The sequence below is a fragment of the Penicillium hispanicum genome, assembly GCF_028827665.1.
Source record: "Penicillium hispanicum strain IBT 35686 chromosome Unknown utg000006l_segment0_segment0, whole genome shotgun sequence".
Classification (NCBI taxonomy): Eukaryota; Fungi; Ascomycota; class Eurotiomycetes; order Eurotiales; family Aspergillaceae; genus Penicillium; species Penicillium hispanicum.
This window is the reverse complement of record NW_026623198.1, coordinates 1,274,519-1,296,088: the sequence shown is the minus strand read 5'-3', so window position 1 is coordinate 1,296,088 and position 21,570 is coordinate 1,274,519. Positions and strand designations below refer to the sequence as shown.

The window sequence follows — 21,570 nt, the reverse complement described above, 5'->3', positions numbered from 1 at the left end:
ATTTTTCTGTCTGCGAATGAATGGAATGCTCCTGAGGATACCTCGGAGGATTTGGCAAGATAGGCTAGACCTTCTAAATACCAAGGGTAGGTAGTTTATATAGACCACTAAACCTGAGTCCAGGTCGTGAAACAAAGCTATAGATTCATGGTTTAGCACGCTTCACTATAAGACAGTACGTATAGCACTCCACGAGGATCAATGAGGTCTCGTCCCATCACAACGACCACGTTATTCCCTTTTTGAATATTAGGGTCTGCCCCGGCTGAATTATTGATCCAGATCTACAATGATACCATAGAGTGATGCTCTCCTCGGAAATTCTTCCATCCCACAGTATTCTTTTTACGATACGGTATGGATGGCAGGTAACTAACCTGGTGAACAAGCACTTGACATCTTGCTAAGCCAAAAGAAAACGGCAACTAGTACGCAGACATTATGTTGAATACGGGGCTGAAGTGCCATAATAGCTACCAAGACTACCATAACGACGGGCATTAATGTCAGAAGACCGAAATCTTTGAATGCATCACATATATACCTTCTTTCAAGTATTTTTGAGCTTACATGGTCATATTGGAAGCTCCAATCACAAGAGACTAGGTACGGTGAATCACCCAACCACCCACGAACGGGTCTGTAAGTCATCTTTCAATACTCGTAGCAGGTAGCCTTCACTTGGCAAGTTCGTGTGGTCCGGAAGAGTGGAGACATTTGCCAAGCTCTCGTATCTTGCAAAGTGAAAGGGATCCTCGACTGTCTGAACTGATACTAACGCAGTCGGGATTCCGTCGAATTGCCGACCATAGACCCTCGGGGCAGCCTTCTCTTTCTCCCATTTTTGTTCGAGAATCAAACCATGTTCCGCACTCGAATCAAATTCAAGTGATACGCTGGTTGATAGGAGAATGATAAAGTTTTGCGGACCGTGAGTCGAATCGTCCTCAGTCTCCTTGATCCATTGGTCTGGAATGCTGCGCTGTTGACGAAGATCGACCACATCATTCGACTGGAATAGCCATGAAAGGTACGACGTGACCTCTAGTCCACGGGGCTTGATTTTCCCAGACCCAGAGCCAAGATACCGAATATCACCAGTATACTGGCAAACTTTCATTGCCCAGCGCAACCCAGGCTCCTCGAATCGAAGGCCATCTTGAAAAATGATATCCTGCGGGAATTTATTGAGCATGCCGTAGAATTTCCGCATGCGGTCGTCGGCCCCTTTGGCGGCAAGAATTTCGCCCAGATCCAGGTCTAAGACGCCCGCCAAGATGATTGCTCGGTCTTCGGCCTTACTAGTCGCTCTCATGGCAACATTGAACCAGTTCCATGAGATCAGGTTAGACTTTGAGACCGAAGGAAGGGATCCATTGATGTTGAAGGGCTTTGTAATGACATCGACAAGGCGTTCAAATTTTGATGCATGAAGAATGGTGTGCAAGAAGAAAGAGCACCATGTGCCGATGGCCAGCTCAGCCACAGTCTCGTGCAGAACGGATACCTTGCCTCGATCAAACTTGGTCAGCAGCTCTTCCGCAATGGTAGAGATGTTGACCACTCTGTCTGAGAAGAGCACATATAACCGACTCTTGGCTGCGAGTCCTTCCTGGAGTGTCCACAGCCGACGCATCCAGCCCGAGCAGATCATCACACGCATAAGAATATCTAGCTTAGTTGCATCTTTGGACGTGACTCGTCTCATTTCCGAGTCAAGGATGATGGTACGATAGGCTGTGAAGAAGGGATCAGTCAGTTTTGTCGTAGTTGACCAAATTTTTCGTCGAGATGTACCGACCGTCCAAATATACTTCGCGAATGCGTTGGATCGCCAGCTTTCGCACATCGCGTTGATGTGGAATGCAAAGCGTGTCAATCCAGATTAACACTGCGTCAAGATTTCCCATTTTCATGGTTCTTCCTGCGAGATGTACGAGTCGGGCTGTGCCAGTATGCAGCGGACCATAAACACCCTCATACTGCGGTACGTACTCCATATCGTTGAGCAAAAGAGTGGCATGCTCATGCAGCAAGTGAAGTTGACAGCCCGGAAGGGAGTTCCCATTTGTGTTGCCCAACCCGTCTGACCACACATGCGAGATGGCCACATATCGCTTGCCAGGACGTTTCCTCACAATGCTGATGTTCAGATTCCCCTCACCATCGGGCTCTATCTTGACCAGGGGCACACCTCCATCTTGCAGGATTGTTTGCAATGCTTCAAGATCCATCTTCACATGTGCACAGTCGCAGCCAACGTGTCGATGTCTCGTCACATACTCACTCTCGTCGATGTTGTTTGCCACGCACTCCGTCTTCACACAGGCCTTGTGCGTCTCTGGAGACAGACCTGGGCGTGGGAGCTGAAGGAGATATGCCTGAGTGAGCACATTCCCAACCATCCGGGCTTTCTCAACCTCAAGAGGACACCATCCTTCTCGCAGCATCCGCTGATACTCCCATTTGCCTGGAGCTCTGCAGTTGCGGACGTAACGATCGTCGGGCTGGGGGCCATCCCTTCTAGTCGTCACCTCCCAGAGCGATATACAAGCCACTCGGATGAGAAAGCCAACCTCTCCCCGAACACAGCTGGCAGTCCTCGGGGTACAAAGCTGCTCGCAGACCAGTTTCACAATTTCGACCGTGCGTGCCCCCAGTTTCTTTTTCTTCCATTCTTTAGCGGTACCGATATACTTGTCCAGATGCTTGGTCGTTATGTATGACCGATACTCCTCTTGGTCGCGAAGAAGAAAATCTGACTGATTTAGCTCACGGCCGAAAACATAGTGCAGCATGCCAAAGTACAGCCAACACTCCACCCCCGAATGGTACCGTTGGGGAATGGCGGATAGAGATGATTTGCCCTCCGTTGACGACTCCCAGCCATAACGAGATGGAAACTCGGCCCACTTCCCCTCATCGTACAACGGCCCATAGTATTCAATCTGGAGAGGGCTTGGAGGCTCTCCATTCGGATCGAAGAGATGGTCGGCCATTGACAGCCTCTCGCTGTCAGTTCGGATCGGATTCAACCGCAGTAGCACGGACTTGCGTCCAAATAGGAATGGACCACAGAATCTGCACCAAAAACATCCACAACTATCGTGTCGGCGTGCAGAGAAGCGGGCTGTCAGCTATAACCCCCTCCATCACGTGGCGGCCCCACGCACTTGATATCAAGTCCGTGCTGTCAAGCCTAGCGCTAAAAAGCCAAGTACCGATATCCCCAGAGTGGGCGGACATCGAGCTCATTCAAGTATTGTGTACATCGAGAGGCCGCTGGGGTAAAAATCCCCGCGTGTACAGAAGACACTAAATACAAAATATCCCTGAATTATGTGATCGAAGAGGAAGAAAAAGGGGTATATGGCGGCAAGCAAGACTGGGAATGGCACAAAAGAGATAGATGAGAACAGAGGGCGAAAGAACTGACAACAGCCTAAGCACCCCGGTCTTTCTGCTCCAACTTCCCCACTAAACGCTTCATGCCTGTCCATTCCTCCGCAGGTACCTCTTCCGGCGGACCACCAAGGCCCTTGCCAACTTCAAACACGGTGACGACCCCGTTCAAACCGCCGGTTGCCAGGCGTCGGCCTTCCCGTTCCTCCCAGGCTACTTTGTTGAGACTGCGGGAAAGAACACCGGCGCTAGGGGTAGGGGTTGTCCGAACAGCTGGAACTTCGGTGTCGGTGTATAGATCCCACACTTCGACATTGCCGGCACCGTCAACGAGGGAGAACACGCCGGGTCGGTGTGGTGACCAGCGTGCATCATATACCAGATCATCGCGAGTGATATCAAGGATGGGGGAGACTACCTGGGCCGAGGTGGCAGAAGTGATAGAAGCAGTGGTGGCTGGTGGACGCACACGCCAGAGCTTGACGCTCCAGTCCAGGCTGGAGCTGAGCATCAGATCACCCAAGTCGACGGGTCCCCGTGCAGGGTGGAACGCTGTGGACATGATCGGGGCTGCATGTCCACGGTATGCGAGACGGTGGTCAATGCCGGCTTTGGCCCCGGCTCGGTCATATCTATGGCAAGGGTAGATGACGCCTTCTTCGGTGCCAACAATGAAAAAAGTAGGATCAGACTGCGGGAATGACATGGTAGTTGGAGCAAGGTCCTCGGCCTTGGACGGGGGAGGGGTGGTCAACTCGAGGTACTCTTGCGGCTGGGAAAGCATCTCCACCGTCCAACCACAGACCACTCCATCCGTGGAGACTGTTAAGATATTGTGTGCGTTCTGAGTCCCGATGATGGAGATGCTGTAGACTGGGTGAGTGTGTCCCGATCCAGTCAGAGGAGTCTTTTGCACGGGAGCCCCTCCCCCTGCACGCGAAGAGCGCGTATCCCACAGGAGGACTTGACCCGAATATGAGCCCCCCACAATGAGATTAGGATGGAAAGGTGAGAACTTGGCAGCGAGGATATCGGATGTGGAGTGGAACACATATTCTGGGCGCGAGTGCAAGTGCTGATTCCAGACCTGAACGAGACCATCAGGCTCATGAGGGGCAGAGGGGTTTTTGGTGTAGGACGCCAGCACCAATTCAGGAAACTATGGTAATGGTTAGTATCAAGACAACAATAGATGGCGTAATCGTAGCGGGATATACCTTGGGGGAGAAGCTGATATCACTGATCATGCGCTTCTTGCTCCATCGCTCATCGTAGAATTGACAGACTTCCCGAATACCCCTCCTCTTCTTGCCAGTCTCCTCGTCTTCTTCTAAGCCACCATCCACACCACCAAGTTCGTAGTCTGCAAGAACATCATATTCCTCATCCAGAGCCCGCTCAATGACCTTTGATGAGCGCTCCACGAAATCCAAGAAATCGTTCGACGAAGTCACGGCCTTCAGCTCATCATCATCGAGGGTGCGTAGAGGATAGCGCAGCTGTGCGGATTGCGCTGCATTGGCCTCGTCTATGTCTTCCTTTGTTGCCTGCAGTTCGTCCTCAATCTCCTTGCGAATCTTCTCTCGGATTTCCTCGTCACGCTCTCGGTCTCGACGACTGAGCCGCTTGCTCGATGTAGTTCCAGGAAGTTCCTCATTGTCCGAAGCAATAGAATCGACGGGCGACTCGGGTTGTTGGGGAAGGCCATCTGTTTGTACGGCTTTGCTGTACGTGACGACTTCCGGTTTTGGTTCAGGGGGCGGCGGGGCTTCAGATGCGGGAAAGGTATAGGTCTCCTCGCCGACGGTCTGCACTGCAGCAGTCTGAACGGCAATGGATTGTGACTGTGGTCGAGAAGAAGTAACATAGGTATCGGCATTTTCGCCACTCAGTTGACTGGCACTCAGCACTGAATTTGGACGGCTTCCTTTCCCTGACTGGCCTTCGGCACCGTGACTGATGGAAGCTGACCCAGGACGATCTACCAAACGAGAGATCAGGTCGTCGAGCTCAGCCCGACTGTCAGATCGGCTGGGAGCTGGCGAAATGATCTAACAATAGACTGTCAGTCTGCGAATCGACTGCGTGGTTTCCATCTAAAGCGGGCCGCGTTACCTCTGATGCATCTCCGACACTGTTCCTGGTGTTAGTGAATTCCTTCTGGCGCAGCTCGCGCTGCTTTTTCAACTCAGCAAGCTTGGCCCGTTTGGCGAGGATCTCATTCTTGCGCTGCTGCATGGACGACATCTTTAAACCATTGATCCGGACCAGGTGTTGTAGCTGTAGTAGCCGTGTTGCGCTTTATTTACCGTGATGACATAAGCGCAAGGTCCGAACGGCGCCGGAAAAACTCGCGCAGGACAGGGACTGAACCTCGCCCTGCCCAACCCGAGGATTCACGCCATTGACGGTTGACTCCTGTTGAACGGTCCTTCGGTACCACGCTTCTCTATTTAACGTCACTTCAGTCTCTAGGAGACCTCGCAGAAATGGCTAGCACACAGGGTGTCAACGTGAGTGTCCCGACCAAGGACTAACCGCTTCCCCCAAATGCGAAATCGCATGCTGACCACTTCTTCTTCAATCAACAGGTCCTCCGCTACTCGGCTCTCGTGGCCGGTCTCGTCTATGGTGTCTACCACCAGTCGTCCCTTAACTCTCAGACCAAGCGCGCAGAGATCGAGCACGAATACGCACGCAAGGAGCGTCTCATCGAGCAGGCCAAGGCGGAGTGGAAGAAGAAGACCACGCCCCAGGAGACCAAGACACAAGCCAGCGGCCGTATGTGATATATTCTATTGCCGAATTGCATTCACCTATCGGGTTCCCGATGACGCCGAACATATGGGGTCCCAGAATTGCAGGTGCTAACTCATCTCTCCGCCAGTCATCACCGACCCTGAGAACCCCAAATTCGACCTCGAGGCATTCTTGAACGCCAAGGCTACGGAGTAGCTGTAGAGGCAATGGCTGTTATAGAGGAGGAATGACGCGCATCTCTTTGCGGAACTCGCACCTCCACCCCAGGGTATTAGAAACTGATTGTTCGGGTCCCTTTACTTGTACGATTGTTCGGGGTTAATCCCACCCCCGAGTTGCGACATTGCGAGCGAAAGATGGAATGATTTCTTTTTGATTCGTTTTCCTTACTCATCGTTTTAGACGTTATCATTTGGGTCCTGTACATACCCTGGGCTGTCGTGCGTCTGTACACTATGGTTGGACCACAACAAAGAGCAAAAGATCGTTATGCATTCCGGCGTTACTATTGGCTCTCTGCCTGGGCCGACCTCGAGTTGGTTCTGGCGTTCTACCTGTGTGACCTCTTGAGTATTATCGGATGGGTGTAGACACGTCATCCCACAACATCTTGAATTGCTCAGCAGCCACGATCGCTTCGAACTCTATGTCTCTCGACTTCCTCTGCTCCCAAGCATCGCCATCGCTTCGCGAATTCCATTAGAAATTGGCTTATCAGTTGTCGGAACGGGTATCGGGGCGGGATATAGCAGTTGTGTTTCCGAATCCCACCGCCACCCACAATCGGTGAACCTCTGTACAATAGTCGAGTCACCCTGTGCCGCGGCACGAGGATCGAGACCTACGTAGGTCGCTGCCGTAGCGGGCCGGATAGCCTCGTAGGAAGTACTGACTGCGACCATGGCCTCGTTTTGGAAGAAACCTAAAAGTCAGTTATCAGCACACATCGAAGACACAAGCCCGGAATGAAAGCCCATACTCTCATATCTTTGAACCAAAGGTTTCAGTGCTTCCAGCCATGATATCCCGCGAAGGATCTCATAAACTTTAGCGTGGTTGGTCTGCCATACTGCTCGTAGGAGAGTTAAGCAGTTCTGCAGAGATGGATCTTGGTGTCGTAAGGCTTCAGGCATTCGCTTAGTCAAGGCACGGGCTTCAGGTCTATGGTGTAAACGTTTTGTCAGAGGTTGATATTTCAGCATTCGGTTTAAAAGATCACTGACATTTGCTTGGTGAGGAGATGAGCAAAGAAGAAGATGGAGTAGAACAGGCTCAATAGCTGAGAATCACCGATTTCTGTTTCGGACTTGCCGTTGCCAGGAGACATCAAGCAGGCATCCATTTCATATTGTGACAAGATCTCGAAGAGCTGCGACGAAGGAACATTGGCCGCTACCAGCTTCGAGAGCTGGTCAATCGAGAAGGGAGGCAGTTCCATTTCGAAGCTGGGAATGTTGGCCAGGTTCGTCTGCACGTAGTCTCCGGGTCGAAAATCCTCTCTATTGGACGCGAAAGACGAAACAAGACCCAGAGCAGAGAGTTGGTGGTGACTGCGGGGAGCAATCGGAGGTGGCGCCTTTCCCCGATGCCAAGACGTTCAGAAGTGACCACCTTGCGCAGCTCACTCACTCCATCCTTCCGCAAGCCACCCTCCATTGGCAGCTCCGTCCAATTCGTTCCTTGTTTTCATGTTTCAGTTGTCTTCCTGATTCTGGACTGTGCTCCTTCTTCCTGGCCATTATGGCCGAGTCTTCTCTCGATGTTCTGCTCAAAGGCAGCTCCGGCCGGAGCACACGCGGTCTACTGCGGATCATCATCCTCATAACGATCGCGGCGGCCGCCGTGTCCAGCCGTCTGTTCAGTGTAATCCGTATGCAATGAACGTGATTCTTCTTTATATGCTATGACTGACCCGATTCTAGGTTTCGAATCCATTATTCACGAATGTACGATCTCCCCTTAGCGCTCCATGCAGTATACAACGTGTCATCGGGAGAATTGAGAATGCGAGATATTGACCTCTTCGAACTGCAGTTGATCCCTGGTTCAATTTTCGAGCTACAAAATATTTGGTTCAGAATGGCTTCTATAGCTTCTGGGATTGGTTTGATGACCGTATGCTACCTCCATCCTTCTCCGGCTTGCGCGTCATTTCTGCCCAGCCCTCATGGTATCACAAAGCGATGCTAATTCATATTGCTCGCCCCTTTTAGGAACATGGCATCCCCTTGGTCGTGTCACTGGTGGCACGTTGTACCCCGGTCTCATGGTGACCAGCGGCGTGATCTACCACATCCTGCGCTTCTTGACTATCCCCGTCGACATTCGCAACATTTGTGTCTTGCTCGCCCCGGGTTTCTCGGGCCTGACGGCCTTCGCAATGTATCTTCTGACCTGTGAGATGTCCACCTCGCCATCAGCTGGTCTCCTAGCTGCTGCTTTCATGGGAATTACTCCTGGTTATATCTCGCGATCCGTGGCTGGGAGCTACGATAATGAAGCCATCGCCATCTTCTTGCTGGTGTTCACCTTCTTCCTCTGGGTTAAAGCTGTCAAGAATGGCTCTATCATGTGGGGAGCGTTGACCGCATTGTTCTATGGATACATGGTCTCTGCCTGGGGTGGTTACGTCTTCATCACTAACCTCATCCCCCTCCACGTCTTCGTCCTTCTCTGCATGGGTCGCTACAGCTCTCGCGTCTATATTAGCTACACTACGTGGTATGCCCTGGGAACTTTGGGCAGCATGCAGATTCCGTTCGTGGGATTCCTGCCCATTCGCAACAGTGACCACATGTCTGCTTTGGGTAAGTCCTTCTGATGAAACAAGCTGTTTGATACTTATCAAATATTAGGTGTTTTTGGACTGCTCCAGCTTGTGGCATTCGCGGAATTTATCCGAGGCTTCCTCCCTGGAAAGCAATTCCAGAAACTGCTCACTTCCATGGTCCTGCTCACCTTCGGCCTTGGATTCACTGGCCTGGTTCTTCTCACGGTCTCGGGCGTCATTGCTCCTTGGAGTGGCCGTTTTTACTCTCTGTGGGATACCGGCTATGCTAAGATCCATATTCCCATCATTGCGTCAGTCTCTGAGCACCAGCCCACCGCCTGGCCGGCCTTCTTCTTTGACTTGAATTTCATGATCTGGCTTTTCCCCGCCGGTGTGTTCATGTGCTTCCAGAAGTTGAAGGACGAGCATGTGTTTGTGATCATCTATTCTGTGCTTGCCAGCTACTTTGCCGGTGTTATGGTTCGTCTGATGTTGACTCTCACCCCAATTGTCTGCGTTGCTGCGGCTCTGGCCCTGTCCGGCATTCTCGACAGCTTCCTGGTACTGGCTAAGCCGACCCCGGAGTCCCAAGCCAAGGCAAATGCCGCAGACTCAAAGACTCTTCGATCCACCAAGAACCCCGTTTTCGGCATCTACTCCTATTTCTCCAAGGCACTCGTGTCTGGCTGTGTGACAATTTACCTTCTTTTGTTCGTTGCACACTGCACCTGGGTTACTTCCAACGCCTATTCATCCCCCTCCGTTGTCCTGGCAAGCCGGATGCCGGATGGAAGCCAGTTCATCATTGATGACTACCGTGAGGCTTACTACTGGCTCCGTCAGAACACCCCGGACAACGCCAAGATCATGTCCTGGTGGGATTACGGTTACCAAATTGGCGGTATGGCCGACCGACCGACCCTGGTTGACAACAACACCTGGAACAATACCCACATCGCCACTGTTGGTAAGGCCATGAGCTCGCGCGAGGAAGTGAGCTACCCAATCCTACGCCAACATGATGTCGACTATGTTCTGGTTGTGTTTGGCGGTTTGCTGGGCTACTCCGGTGATGACCTGAACAAGTTCTTGTGGATGGTCCGTATCGCGGAGGGTATCTGGCCCGACGAGGTGAGGGAGCGCGAATTCTTCACTGCTCGCGGCGAGTACCGTGTCGATGAGGAGGCCACTCCGACCATGCGTAACAGCTTGATGTATGTGTTTCGCTCCTCCGATAATAACTACTTGACACTCCGACTGACACGCTTCCCACCAGGTACAAAATGTCTTACCACAACTACCAAAACCTCTTCCCGCCCGGCCAGGCCGTCGACCGGGTTCGTGGTACGAGATTGCCTGCTGACAGCCCGCAGCTCAACACCATGGAGGAGGCCTTCACCAGCGAGAACTGGATCATCCGTATCTACAAGGTCAAAGATCTGGACAACTTCGGCCGTGACCACAATAACGCCGTTGCCTTTGACAAGGGCCTCAAGCGCAAGCGTGCGGCCAAAAAGAAGGGACCTCGCGTTTTGAGAACTGAGTAGAAGAAGTGCCTGTTCATTAGATCTGTGTTCTGTTTTCATTGATTCTTCTGTGATTGATCTCGCGACATCGCAGGCTCGTCTTGTTCTGTATGCTTTCCAGGATTGGTGGATATACATTTGAGTGAGATAGCTCAGTATGGTATACTATGAATGAGTCTGGAAAGCTGTCTCCTTCGTCCAATTCCTTAGCTTCTAGTCCTCCAAAATGCCCAATGTCTAAACAAGCAAGTCAGAGCCTGAAAGAAGCCCTTATACGTGGAGAATTGAAGTTACCCGATGACCGTTTTGCGTGCTCCGGTTAGATTATGGTGGCTGACAGCACCAATCCTGTGCTCTGGAATTGACGTAGAAGGAGAAGAGATTGGCATTCGGGGCCGGGGCTTATACACAATATACCCCAGCCAATCTGCTCTGTATAAACACAGACACGAACAAATGGAACCACAGACATGGTCTGCCCCAAAGACTCCTAAACCCCGATATGCTCCGTTGCTGATTTCTTGTCGAGGAATGTGGCCATGTCGGCCAGTTATTTCACCACCCTCCCAAGTGGTCCGTTTCTATGGTACAGGCCGGGTGCCAAGTCATGGTCACTCTACACATGACTGGGCATCGAATCATATTGAATCCCAATGAGCCTTGGTATGGGTGCTCTAGTTCTGCTGTTGTGGTTTCTGCGCGGGGGCGTCGGGCACCTTCACGTCGGAGAATTCTTCTTGTCCGACGGCGCGGATGGTGTAGGCGTCTGCGCAAGAAATGGATGTTAGCGAATCAACTCTGAAGATTCTCATCGGTGAGCCTAGAGCGTGCGTTTCATGAGTCCGGCGGGAGCATCACTGGCGGTTGGTCGGGATGGCATGACTCTTCCGGGTCTAGGCGCGGGGCCAAGGAAATGCCATGAGAATATGAGTGTAGAAGAGAAGCCACATACAGACGCCAATTGAAAAGGCAAACAGGCCGAACCCGGTCAGGGCGTTCTTGACGAGATATGGCCGGCGGGCACGCAGGAGGGCAGCGCCGGCGCGGTAGTCCTTGCCGTAGTAGGTGGAGTTGAAGCTGAGGGAGACAGCAAATGTTAGTCAGGCGCCTTTATAGCAACTGCAAGTATCAGGCCAGTGACAACGTACATTCCGGTGGCCATGGCGAGAGCTTTGGAGTCGTGGAAGGGAAAGAAGACGAATGGACAAAGCCGGAAAGACGGAAGTCTTGGCGCTGACCTGCCTAGACAAATACTTGGATAGACTGTAGATCCGCGCTGAACAACCATCTTTATATACGTCCAACGCTAGGCTTTCCCCTGGGATTGTGGACAATTGCCTTACAAATCCATCTTTATTCATGGTGGCAGAGCCGTCTTCCAGTATCTACTGAGGCTCTTGCCTCTGTCGCGCTCTCGGCGTTATCCGCATCAGGCAGGCTAGATCTTGCCTGATCGCTAGTATTTCGGTCCTTAAACTAGACAAAAATAAAAGTAGCATATATCAGCACAATGCGAGATTGATCCTGAGCCACTTTGCACGAATCAAGCCGTGGTGTGGAGGTCCACAACTGTTATGAGTGCCCTCGCCGGCTCTTCCCCAACTTTTCTTGGCCCCTGCGGCCTTCTCTGCTTTCTCCATATCCATCCACCGGACCCAACATCGTATCGACCCAAATCACCCACTCCATCTACCCTTTGTCGTGCCATTTCTCCCTTGTCGCAGCTCCTCGGGGCCTTATGCGCGTCATTCCTGCCTAGCACGAAGCTTGATCCGCGCCACGGTCCCCGTGTACGAAACGCCTTAGCTTTTTCTCATTGTATCTGCAACCAGGCGCGTTTCTCCTCACTCTTCCGGTCGCATATACTTTCTTTCGCCTCGCTGAGCTGCAATGGCTCAGCCAACCGAAAATGTTGCCAACCAGGTTGCTCAGCTCAATGCCGCCCGTAATCTCGTCCTCGGCGACGCCGCCCTCTACCCGCAGATCGTGAATGGGATCCTTCCCATCGTTGGAGCACACACAAAGCTGGAATTGCGCAGATGGGGTGCAGACTTTCTGGCTGAGACGTTTGCTAGCCCAGTGCTGGCTACTACACAGAAGGAGCAACTGGCGCCTAATGTGCTACGCTCGCTCCAAGAGATCATGGCGCTGCCTGAGACGGACCCTGCGGTCCTACAGAGCTTAGTGCAGGCAGCGACTAGCTTATATCCCCTCGTATTCCGCCACATGTAGGTGCTTGCAATGATTTGTGATTACGAAATTGAGAGTTCTGGTGTTCCAAACATGGTACTGACGCGCTCTATACACAGTGTGAACCATCCTCAAGATAGCAAATCCTGGGAAACGATGAATGCGATCAAACATGATATCCTCCGAAAAATGGACACCTTCCCATGCCCTGTCAAGATATGCTGTATCAAATTTCTACAACGCGTGGTTCAGGTTCAGACGCCCGGCTTGATCTCTGACCCCAGGGTAAGTTACTTCAGCCCACTTTCTAATAGGCAGGCTAGCACTTACTCTCTTTCAGCGACCGGAACAGAATGAAACTTCGCTCGCCATTGTCCCTCGAAGCCATGCCGTTCTTTCCATCCCGAACCTGGAGGCCGAGTCATCAGGTCTGCTTGATCGGTTACTGGATGTATTCCAAGAGGAGTCAAGGTATGACACAACATTAAAGATTCTGGGATATCTGTTCTGATTTTGGCATAGCGATCCGCTTCTTGTCAATGCGACGCTGAACTGCTTGGCTCCTCTGGTCCGTACTCGTCAGTCCATCGCAAATAAGATAATTAATGCTGTCCTGGATTTCTATCCAGCGAGACATGTCCGCCCACCGTTTACACCTACTGTTCGTGTTGGTGTAAAGTCGATGGAGCGCACAATAAGGGCATTGCTCATCAATGTGATGAAGAAGTATGCCTGCATATCCCCGATACTCGGGGTTTCTTCGGTTATACAAGAAGGCTAATGAAATGACACAGGAATCCGAATCACCCCATGGTAGGAAAAATGCAGGTACATATTGAACGCCTGATGCAATCACGGCTGGAGGTGGTAGATGATAGTTCTCGGAAACGTGGGTTTCCTAGTGAGCCGACAGATGGGCTGGACACCACCAAACGAGCGCGTCTCGATGCTTTGACACCTCCATTGCTCAAGATCCCTCCATTGCCACCAGGCCCTACAACTTATGACCAACTCTTCACATTGACTGAAGATGTTGGACTCTCCTCCTTTGATGTCAAACAGCTCCCTCCCGATCTTGTCGTGAAGATTGCTGTGCCTCTTCTCGCGCACGTAAATCAGTCAATGCTCACACAAGCTGTTGATGTAAGAAAATTACCGGCAGGATATCTAACCAGCAGCTGACATGTTTTCAGGCTATTCGGAGTCGGTATCAAGCCATCACCCAGGAGCAAAATAGAAAACGACAACAGCAACAAATAGCCACAGCAGATGATGAAGATGATTACGAGCCTGAATATCAACCTATGGACGTGGCAGAGAATGCTGCAGAAGAGGCTAGTGCTGACGCAGCCGAAGCGACAGATTTTCAACCCGATTTAGTGTCCTTGGGCCCATTCGTTCTGCCACAGCCACCTCCAATGAGCGAGGAAGAGGCTGGGGAAGTTGGCCGTAGTGCTGTGTCTCGCGTTTTTGGCATGATCAATCTCGTTGAGACAACCCCGTCACCCACAAAGAGCAAGAGTCAACAGCAACTTGGTTTTGCGCGCCTAGCAGGAAGCACCTTTGACCGGAACGCATGGGTTGTGCTTCTCACTCGCCTGGCCACTCGAGCACCAGCTGGTCTGGAAGGTGGCGACAAGCTGAGCAAAGTTTCGTCTGTTGCATCTCGAAGGCAAACATCAATCTCCGATTCGATCCGTGAGACATTGTATCGTTATATCCTAGAGGATTTCCGAGGACGACTCAATATCGGGATCACCTGGCTAAATGAGGAATGGTACAACGACCGAGTCCAGATGAAGGCAGCTGCGACACAGCGCGACGAAGCTGATGAAGTGGAACCCACCGTTACCCTCCATTACGACACCTGGGTGCTACGTCTTTTGGACGGTATCTTGCCCTACATTGACTCTCGCGATATCAAGGTACTGGTGCGCTTCCTTAGCGAGGTTCCAGAGATCACGATTCCTGTCACTCAGCGTGTAGCCAGCTTGGCAAAGGATCCTGAGCGCGTAAATCTCTGTGTACAAGCTTTGATGTAAGTGCTGCTTCCCTTTCTACTGTGCTATTTAATCCTCCATTGACACAATTCGTCTCAGGTATCTGATCATGTTCCGACCTCCAGCACGAGATATGTGTCTGAACACGCTGGAGGATGTCCATCAGACATGTGAGTTGTTACCGTCTCCCATACTTCCAAATTCTGATCTCAGACAACATCCCTGACATCATAATCTTTAGATGAGGAATCTCGTCCAGCAGCTGGCAAAGTTCTGGCCAAATGGCGACCACAGAATACGCGGGCTGCAGATGCGACGGCCAACGGTGCGGTTGCAGCGGACCAACCACAAGCTACCCTGCCGCAGGAAGCTCAGGCTAGCACTGCGTCGGAGTAAGCTAATTACGGTTCTTTGAGGGCCGATCCCAGCATTTAGAGTGCGGAATGCGCATTCTCTATTCTAGGATTTCATTTCTATCTATGTCTTATTTTGCAGTTTGTTCTAAAGTTCCACCTGCTACTCTGCACGTCTCATCTGAGCATATGGTCAAGCCTGAGCTAGCTATTTAGAAATGCACATCTGGGAAACTATATTTGATCATTTATCTCTTGCCATGGTCTTCCCCTTCCAATGGAGAAAAGAGTCCAAAAGCCGCTACCCCGCACATCAATCGCATACTACAAATGTGATTTTTCGTCTACCAAGTCTAGAATCTACCAGCCGGCTCATTCAAATACGATACGTACAGACTGCCACGTAATTGATATTTGTCAATGAAATAGTCCATATTTTCTGAATTGATCTCTTGTGACCCAGCCTCAAGTGCAAGTCATCACCAGGATGTCAATCAAGAAGAAGGGAAATGTCTCATAATCCGCGTAAAATCACACAACCGCTCAGCCAAGCCGCGGAAATCAATATATGCGTGGTATGTACACCAGCACAGATATCGACAGGGTACAATAGAGAAGGAAAAAATAGTGATGAGAGTCAAGTCTCTCCAGGAAGCAAATCAGTCAAACTCCGAATGCAAGAGATTTCCCCCTATTGTAGTTGAGAAGTCACGATGGACAAAAAAGGAGATAAAGCACATCGCCGTAATACCCCGTACGCCACCTCATGATAAAAATCCGTTTCCTTTCCATGCACGCGTAGGGACGAGGGCCGCTGGTTCCCATATGTAACGTGGGGGCTCAAGAGCAAAGTCGAAATTCTCAAGATGGGCCACTTCATGAACACACGACGCGTTTCCTCTCCCCTTCTGGTGCGGAACGCTCATCAAAATACATTTGCCACTGCAGCAATGGCTGAAAAAAAAGGGGGGGGGGGGGGGGGGGGAATCTTCATTAAGAGAAAAGCGAGTAATTGGACGCTTAGTCACAATGAACTGTTTCATTAGATGGAGGCTCCGACAAATGGCCGCAGTCATCATGTAGCCTCATTTATGAAATTTACTGACGAAGCGGTGTTGCTTGCTCACCGGGCTGGCATATGACTGGAGTCGGGTCCCGTCGAAAGCTCAGACTGTGGAGGGTGAAAATGTACCGCGTCAACCGCTTTAGACGGGAGATTCGGAGAGACGTCAGATTTCGTGGTCGCTGTAGGCTGGAAAAAGCTTTGACGGGCAGGAGGGGAGAATATAGGATTGCGAGAAGAAGAATCAGGAGCAGGAGAACGGCGCTCAACAGCATGGGCTGGGTGTGGTTGAGGTTTTCGCACATCTAATGGCGAGGAGCTTTGAGACCGGAAGCCTGATTTACGATCAAAATCGTAATCAGAGTTACGGAAAGGCCCTTGATTTTGATGTTGCGGCTCTTGTTCCGTGCCATAAGGAGTGTTGTTCGCCGAGGAGTTGGCCGCGGAGATGTTCTCGGGAATGGTAGATGCTGACCCATTCGATGCGTTCATATCTACCACTCGTTTCTGAGCTGCCGGTGTGGCGAATGAGGAAGTTTGCGGAGCCTCAAAAGCTCGCCCTTGGGGCCGGTGTTGCTGTGAGTACTGGTGTTGTGGTTGTTGCTGATGGATTGGATGTTGTGGGTTAGCCCACGGGGTCTGCTCCAGGAAAGCTTCTTCGGCGGCTGTGCGAAAGATATTGGATGACATGGCGGACATGGCACCCCGAGGTGGTAATGTCAATGACTGCCGCGGGGCAGATTCCCGAGATTCAATAGAGATCTAGAAATCTATTAGAAATCGATACTGTAAGTGATAAGTGATGGACGTACCCCCATCTTTTCCAAATCATCCTCCAATTCGGATGGACGTGCGCCAAGTAAGGTCGGGGCAGCTGGAAAGCCCACATATTTTGCGACTCCAGCCATGATCGACACCTCCTGATTGTAGGCCGTCTGGTGTGCAATCTGTTGTGACCGGCGGGTTGGGAATGGGATGATGTGGTGCGGGCTCAACTCGTCCGTCTTGAAACGGTCATGCTGGATAGCATAGAATTGCTTACTGATCGCACTCGAATGACGTTCCCGCACATCTCGAATACGCTGGAAGTAGGTGCTGTGCGCTTGTGCTCGCTCGGCCAAGCTCTTGTTTAATAACGCCTTCATGCGGTAGCGGTACAACGTATGCTCGTATTTGATCTTGGCATCGCGGTAACGTTCCACACATTCGATCTGACGCAGGTACTCGGGATGCGTGGGGTTTGGTCCGGTAAGCATTTCCAGCTCGCGATTGAGCTTTGTTATCCGTTCATCATATATTCTGCGACTTTGTAAGTAATAGAACAGAGACAAACGAGAGTAGTTCTTACTTGTCTCGTAGAGTCGCAAACTCTTTTTCCAGCGTTGCTAATGATTCCATAGCGGACATCTTCTTTGCTGCTATAAGGATCGTCAGCAAATGTGATGTTCAAATGACCACACCGACAGACTTGGGACTTACACTCTTCCTCAGCTTTAGCCGTTGTCTCAACATCGTCGGCTTCATCACCGCCTTCTGTTTGCACCTCGTCTTCTTCAAGATTTTCATCAGCGAAACCATTTCTAGAAGCTTCAAGCATACCAACTTCGGACTCCTTGTCCGGGGGCTTTTCCCTCTGCACTTACCCTTTTTGCCTTTTTTGTTTTTAGAAGATGCGGCCGGGAGGTCTGGTTCGGGGACATCATCTACCGGGATTTCGTCGTCGTTGAGAGCGGTAGAATCTTCAAGTGGTTCGGGCGAAAGAGGGGTGTCATCATCGATCGGATCACTCAGGTCGCTCTTGATTGAACTTCGACGTTTCTTTAGCGGCTCCTCGTCGCCCAGTTCGGTACCGGTGTCATCGCCAGTCTCGACACGTTTTCGTTTCTTGCCAATGCTATCGGGAAGCTCAATATCTTCCAAGTCAGGATGGTCTTCAGCCACCCCGTTGTTATGGGAAGATCGTCGCGGTTTGCTCGGCGAGTCGTCCAGCACCTGCTCTTCATCGACATCATCCAAAGTCGTAGACTGGTGGAGCTTGCTAGGACTCGGACCAGCACTACCAGCGCTAATCACAATGTCTCGTTTTCGGATGTTGTGCGGGGAATCGTCGATACGCTCGGTTTCCGCCTCCGAATCATTTTCCAGCTGTCTTTCCGGTTTGATCGAGTCTTCCTCAAAGTCGGATGGTTCGTTGTCGGACACATCGTCGATCTCGCTCAGGCTGCTTGATCGACCATCATCCATGAGTGTGTCATCCAAGAAGGGATTCCGCTCGCCATTGGTGATGGTAGAGTTTGCCCCCGTTGGGGGACCAACGGAAGTCTGTTCTCTGCTTTCGGCCACCTCCATTTGCAGTTATGGAGAGTCACAATGGCACCGCCGCGCGATCTGAACCAGAGGAGGAGGAATGTTGAGGGTGTGCCGAAACTTGGTCTCGGCAGAGATGTGGGTGGGAAATGGAGGCCGAAAGGTCACCGATCGACCAGACAGTTTTTTGTTTGCGAATCTGAAATGATCATATGGCGGGTTAGCTCAATTGCCATTCTCGCTGGACAAGGGTGCTCCAGGAAAGGCGGCTGGAAGAAAAATGGGGGGTGGGTGGGTGCGAAGACTAGGTCAGCGCCTCCAGAAGGCGGTGCGGAGATTGATCATCGCCGGAACGCCCCCAGAGTCGGCAGCAAGTGGCTCCCAGGAGGACCAGCAACTGCGCGGGCCAAGAAATTTCTGAGGAAATACTTCCCACCGCATAGAAGACCGTAGCGTCCCTAGGATGGCCTAGGAATACCAAGCACACAGATGTAAATGTTCAAGCGACGTACCGATTCAACAATGCGCCGGGAGCGACGCTGGTAATGAGCACAGTTGCTCGTGACCGAGCACTATTCTCACTGCCACCGTGTTTCCTAGAATGCACAAGATGATTGAGATCTATTGCCACGCGTCTCACCAGTATAGAATTCCACCAGAAGCTGTAGAGCCACCGAGGCGCTTGTACCGGACGGCGAGGGGAGGTCGGCTAAGAGGCGGGCAGGACCACAATATGAGTTCGCGGCAGGGCAGTCGGCATGAAGAAGTAAAAAAATATCTAGTCACGTTGGGCGCGATCAAGAAGAGTCCGATGGGGGAGGAGGTCAAGGGGTCGCAAAGAAAAAGCCAGCAGACCGCGCATTGATGGGGTGCTGCAATAGAGAAGCGAGTGACGGCTCCCTTCTCTTTCTGCCGCATGCCGGGCCAGACGGGATTCACCGCCCTTATCATCACGTGTAGACTGACGTCGCCGGAGACGGACTTGACCATCGCGATGTTGAAGACTATTTATGTACATGCTTTGGTCGAGAATTCTGGCATATGCAGAAGATGGTATCGAGTTTTTATGTGTGTGCGTTCAAGATTGAGATTCCCGTTCTTCCACAGTTGCGGTCGAATCTGCATTATGAACTGATTAGGATTCATATCCAAAAAAAAAAAAAGAAAGAAAGAAAGAAAGCTTGCACAAGGAAAGAGACATGCATGATCTCCATGGATCCTTGGAGATTTCCTTTCTCATTCTGGGAGAGTATCTTTGATATACTCCAAGGAAATGGAGGACGCATTATCTTTGATTGATATGGAGGAGCAAGATCATGTGATGTCTGCCGCAGTAGATGGGCCGCGCCAAGACCGATAAGCCCAAAGAGAAAAAAAAAAGTTCGGAGCTATTCCAGTACAACTGAACTCCACGCATTGAACATCACTCGCTGGGAAACACCCCTTCGAGGACTTCTGGATCTTCTACTATGGGCAAAAAGTCGAAATCCCAGTCCAAGCCGGACGCCCAGACGCCCAATGCTGGGAATCTTCCTGTTCTGGGAGGCAGTGCAGCCCTGGATCCGACCTTGTCTTCCCTATTCGAAAAAAGTGTACGTCTTGAACTATGACGGGTGGAAGAACTGCATGCTGACCATATGTGTTACAGGAGGGCCCCGTGAAATCCCCGGCTGTGAAATACAATCTCAATGCTCTCGCCGCCAAGTCTACAAATCAGCCCGAGGAAAAGGAAGACAATGATGGTCTTGAATCGCAAAATGAGTCGGTCGACTCCGAGGACGAAGTGATGGAAGATGCTTCCGAGAACAGCGAATCTGAGTCGGCTGAAGCACCAGCATCCGAGACCCAGAGTCGTAAGCGAAAGCGCGGCGGTGTCGAGGAGGATCTGGAGGAGTCGTATATGCGTCGTATCGCGAAGGAGCAGCAAAAGGCCGACGAGAAGAGAAAGATAGAACAGTCGAAACGCCAGAAGCCGATTGAGAAAGATGATGACGCCAGCGCATCTGACGCAAACGAATCAGAGGCTAAGGACAGCGACGAGGAGGATGGGAAGGCTTCACCGGTGCCCGTTCATGAAAGCTTGACTAGAACTTCCAAGTCAGGCGACGTCGAAAAGTCGAATCGCACAGTCTTCCTGGGCAATGTCTCAACGCAAGCCATTAAATCCAAGTCGGGTAAGAAGACCCTTCTCAGACATCTGGCATCCTTCTGCTCCACTCTCCCTGAATCGAGCGGCCCGCACAAGGTGGAATCGATTCGTTTCCGCTCTGTTCCATTCTCTAGTGGTGGTGGAATCCCGAAGCGTGCCTCTTTTGCCAAACGGGATATTCTGGACGAGACTACACCTAGCACCAATGCCTATGCCGTCTACACCACTATTCAGGCTGCTCGCAAGGCACCCGCCGCATTGAACGGTACTGTGGTTCTAGATCGGCATTTGCGCGTGGATAGCATTGCACACCCTGCCGAGATTGATAACAAGCGATGTGTATTCGTGGGCAATTTAGACTTTGTCGACCAGGAGGGAACTGGCGAGGACGAGTCCGGCAAGAAGAAGAAAGTCAGAGCCCCTGCTGATATCGAGGAGGGCCTTTGGCGGACCTTCAACGAGCACACCGGCGGCTCTAAGGACAAGAAGACGACCAAGAAAAGCGTGGAGTTCGTTCGTGTGATCCGCGACCGCTCCACTCGCGTCGGCAAAGGCTTCGCCTATGTTCAATTTTACAATGGTAACGGGGTCGAAGAGGCACTTCTACTCAACGAGAAGAAATTCCCACCTTTGCTGCCCCGAAAGCTGCGCGTCACCCGTGCTAGGAAGATGGTCAAGAAACGCGAGGATTCTGGTGGAAAGGATGCAGCTCAGAAGACGCTTCAAGGCCGCGCAGGCAAGCTACTTGGCCGGGCTGGTGCGGCGAAGGTCAGAGCGGATGGAAAGGGGACCATCGCTGGCAACTCCTTTGTGTTCGAGGGTCATCGGGCCACGGAGAATGGTACGTCGCGCATGAAGGTCAAGACCAAAAGCCGAGGGTCTAAGGGTAAGCCGAAGAACCGCAGCAGCAAGCGAGCAGCCGCCTACCGGGCTGCCGGTGGACAAAAGCCGTGAATACTCAGAAAAGGAATCATTTTGTCTCTGATATGGGCGTTGGACCGGGCATTTGAATTATTATGCAAATATCATCAACTATGATCTCCATGTATA

The 21,570-nt window shown here is 51.5% G+C and overlaps 9 protein-coding genes across 9 annotated transcripts; 4 read left to right on the top strand and 5 right to left on the bottom strand.

The window, feature by feature from the left end:
• Nucleotides 1–616: 616 nt before the first annotated feature.
• N7459_006811 (uncharacterized protein) lies at nucleotides 617–2,999 on the bottom strand (the record flags this gene model as incomplete). The annotated part of the gene is made up of 2 exons (XM_056945979.1): nucleotides 617–1,737; nucleotides 1,802–2,999. 2 exons carry the CDS (start codon nucleotides 2,997–2,999, stop codon nucleotides 617–619), a joined length of 2,319 nt encoding a protein of 772 aa, XP_056797978.1.
• A 443-nt stretch (nucleotides 3,000–3,442) lies between these two features.
• N7459_006810 (uncharacterized protein) lies at nucleotides 3,443–5,649 on the bottom strand (the record flags this gene model as incomplete). Its single annotated transcript, XM_056945978.1, has 3 exons — nucleotides 3,443–4,561; nucleotides 4,620–5,453; nucleotides 5,518–5,649. 3 exons carry the CDS (start codon nucleotides 5,647–5,649, stop codon nucleotides 3,443–3,445), a joined length of 2,085 nt encoding a protein of 694 aa, XP_056797977.1.
• A 242-nt stretch (nucleotides 5,650–5,891) lies between these two features.
• On the top strand, nucleotides 5,892–6,357 carry N7459_006809 (ATP synthase subunit e; the record flags this gene model as incomplete). The annotated part of the gene is made up of 3 exons (XM_056945977.1): nucleotides 5,892–5,915; nucleotides 5,994–6,183; nucleotides 6,290–6,357. 3 exons carry the CDS (start codon nucleotides 5,892–5,894, stop codon nucleotides 6,355–6,357), a joined length of 282 nt encoding a protein of 93 aa, XP_056797976.1.
• A 449-nt stretch (nucleotides 6,358–6,806) lies between these two features.
• On the bottom strand, nucleotides 6,807–7,600 carry N7459_006808 (CSN8/PSMD8/EIF3K family protein; the record flags this gene model as incomplete). The annotated part of the gene is made up of 3 exons (XM_056945976.1): nucleotides 6,807–7,084; nucleotides 7,142–7,323; nucleotides 7,386–7,600. The coding sequence occupies 3 exons, from the start codon at nucleotides 7,598–7,600 to the stop codon at nucleotides 6,807–6,809; spliced, it is 675 nt and encodes a 224-aa protein (XP_056797975.1).
• Nucleotides 7,601–7,902: 302 nt separating this feature from the next.
• On the top strand, nucleotides 7,903–10,479 carry N7459_006807 (dolichyl-diphosphooligosaccharide--protein glycosyltransferase subunit STT3; the record flags this gene model as incomplete). Its single annotated transcript, XM_056945975.1, has 6 exons — nucleotides 7,903–8,032; nucleotides 8,085–8,108; nucleotides 8,197–8,277; nucleotides 8,376–8,969; nucleotides 9,018–10,146; nucleotides 10,209–10,479. 6 exons carry the CDS (start codon nucleotides 7,903–7,905, stop codon nucleotides 10,477–10,479), a joined length of 2,229 nt encoding a protein of 742 aa, XP_056797974.1.
• Nucleotides 10,480–11,132: 653 nt separating this feature from the next.
• On the bottom strand, nucleotides 11,133–11,620 carry N7459_006806 (uncharacterized protein; the record flags this gene model as incomplete). Its single annotated transcript, XM_056945974.1, has 3 exons — nucleotides 11,133–11,224; nucleotides 11,411–11,535; nucleotides 11,607–11,620. 3 exons carry the CDS (start codon nucleotides 11,618–11,620, stop codon nucleotides 11,133–11,135), a joined length of 231 nt encoding a protein of 76 aa, XP_056797973.1.
• Nucleotides 11,621–12,348: 728 nt separating this feature from the next.
• N7459_006805 (RNA-processing protein PTA1) lies at nucleotides 12,349–15,038 on the top strand (the record flags this gene model as incomplete). Its single annotated transcript, XM_056945973.1, has 8 exons — nucleotides 12,349–12,686; nucleotides 12,768–12,933; nucleotides 12,989–13,119; nucleotides 13,171–13,374; nucleotides 13,443–13,791; nucleotides 13,842–14,686; nucleotides 14,748–14,818; nucleotides 14,890–15,038. Coding segments are annotated over 8 exons (2,253 nt in total), but the record flags the coding sequence as incomplete, so codon positions are not given.
• Nucleotides 15,039–16,124: 1,086 nt separating this feature from the next.
• On the bottom strand, nucleotides 16,125–18,413 carry N7459_006804 (uncharacterized protein; the record flags this gene model as incomplete). Its single annotated transcript, XM_056945972.1, has 5 exons — nucleotides 16,125–16,826; nucleotides 16,877–17,363; nucleotides 17,413–17,479; nucleotides 17,544–17,612; nucleotides 17,708–18,413. The coding sequence occupies 5 exons, from the start codon at nucleotides 18,411–18,413 to the stop codon at nucleotides 16,125–16,127; spliced, it is 2,031 nt and encodes a 676-aa protein (XP_056797971.1).
• A 1,427-nt stretch (nucleotides 18,414–19,840) lies between these two features.
• Nucleotides 19,841–21,474, top strand: nop12 (rRNA-processing protein NOP12; the record flags this gene model as incomplete). The annotated part of the gene is made up of 2 exons (XM_056945971.1): nucleotides 19,841–19,963; nucleotides 20,020–21,474. 2 exons carry the CDS (start codon nucleotides 19,841–19,843, stop codon nucleotides 21,472–21,474), a joined length of 1,578 nt encoding a protein of 525 aa, XP_056797970.1.
• Between the last annotated feature and the right edge of the window lie 96 nt (nucleotides 21,475–21,570).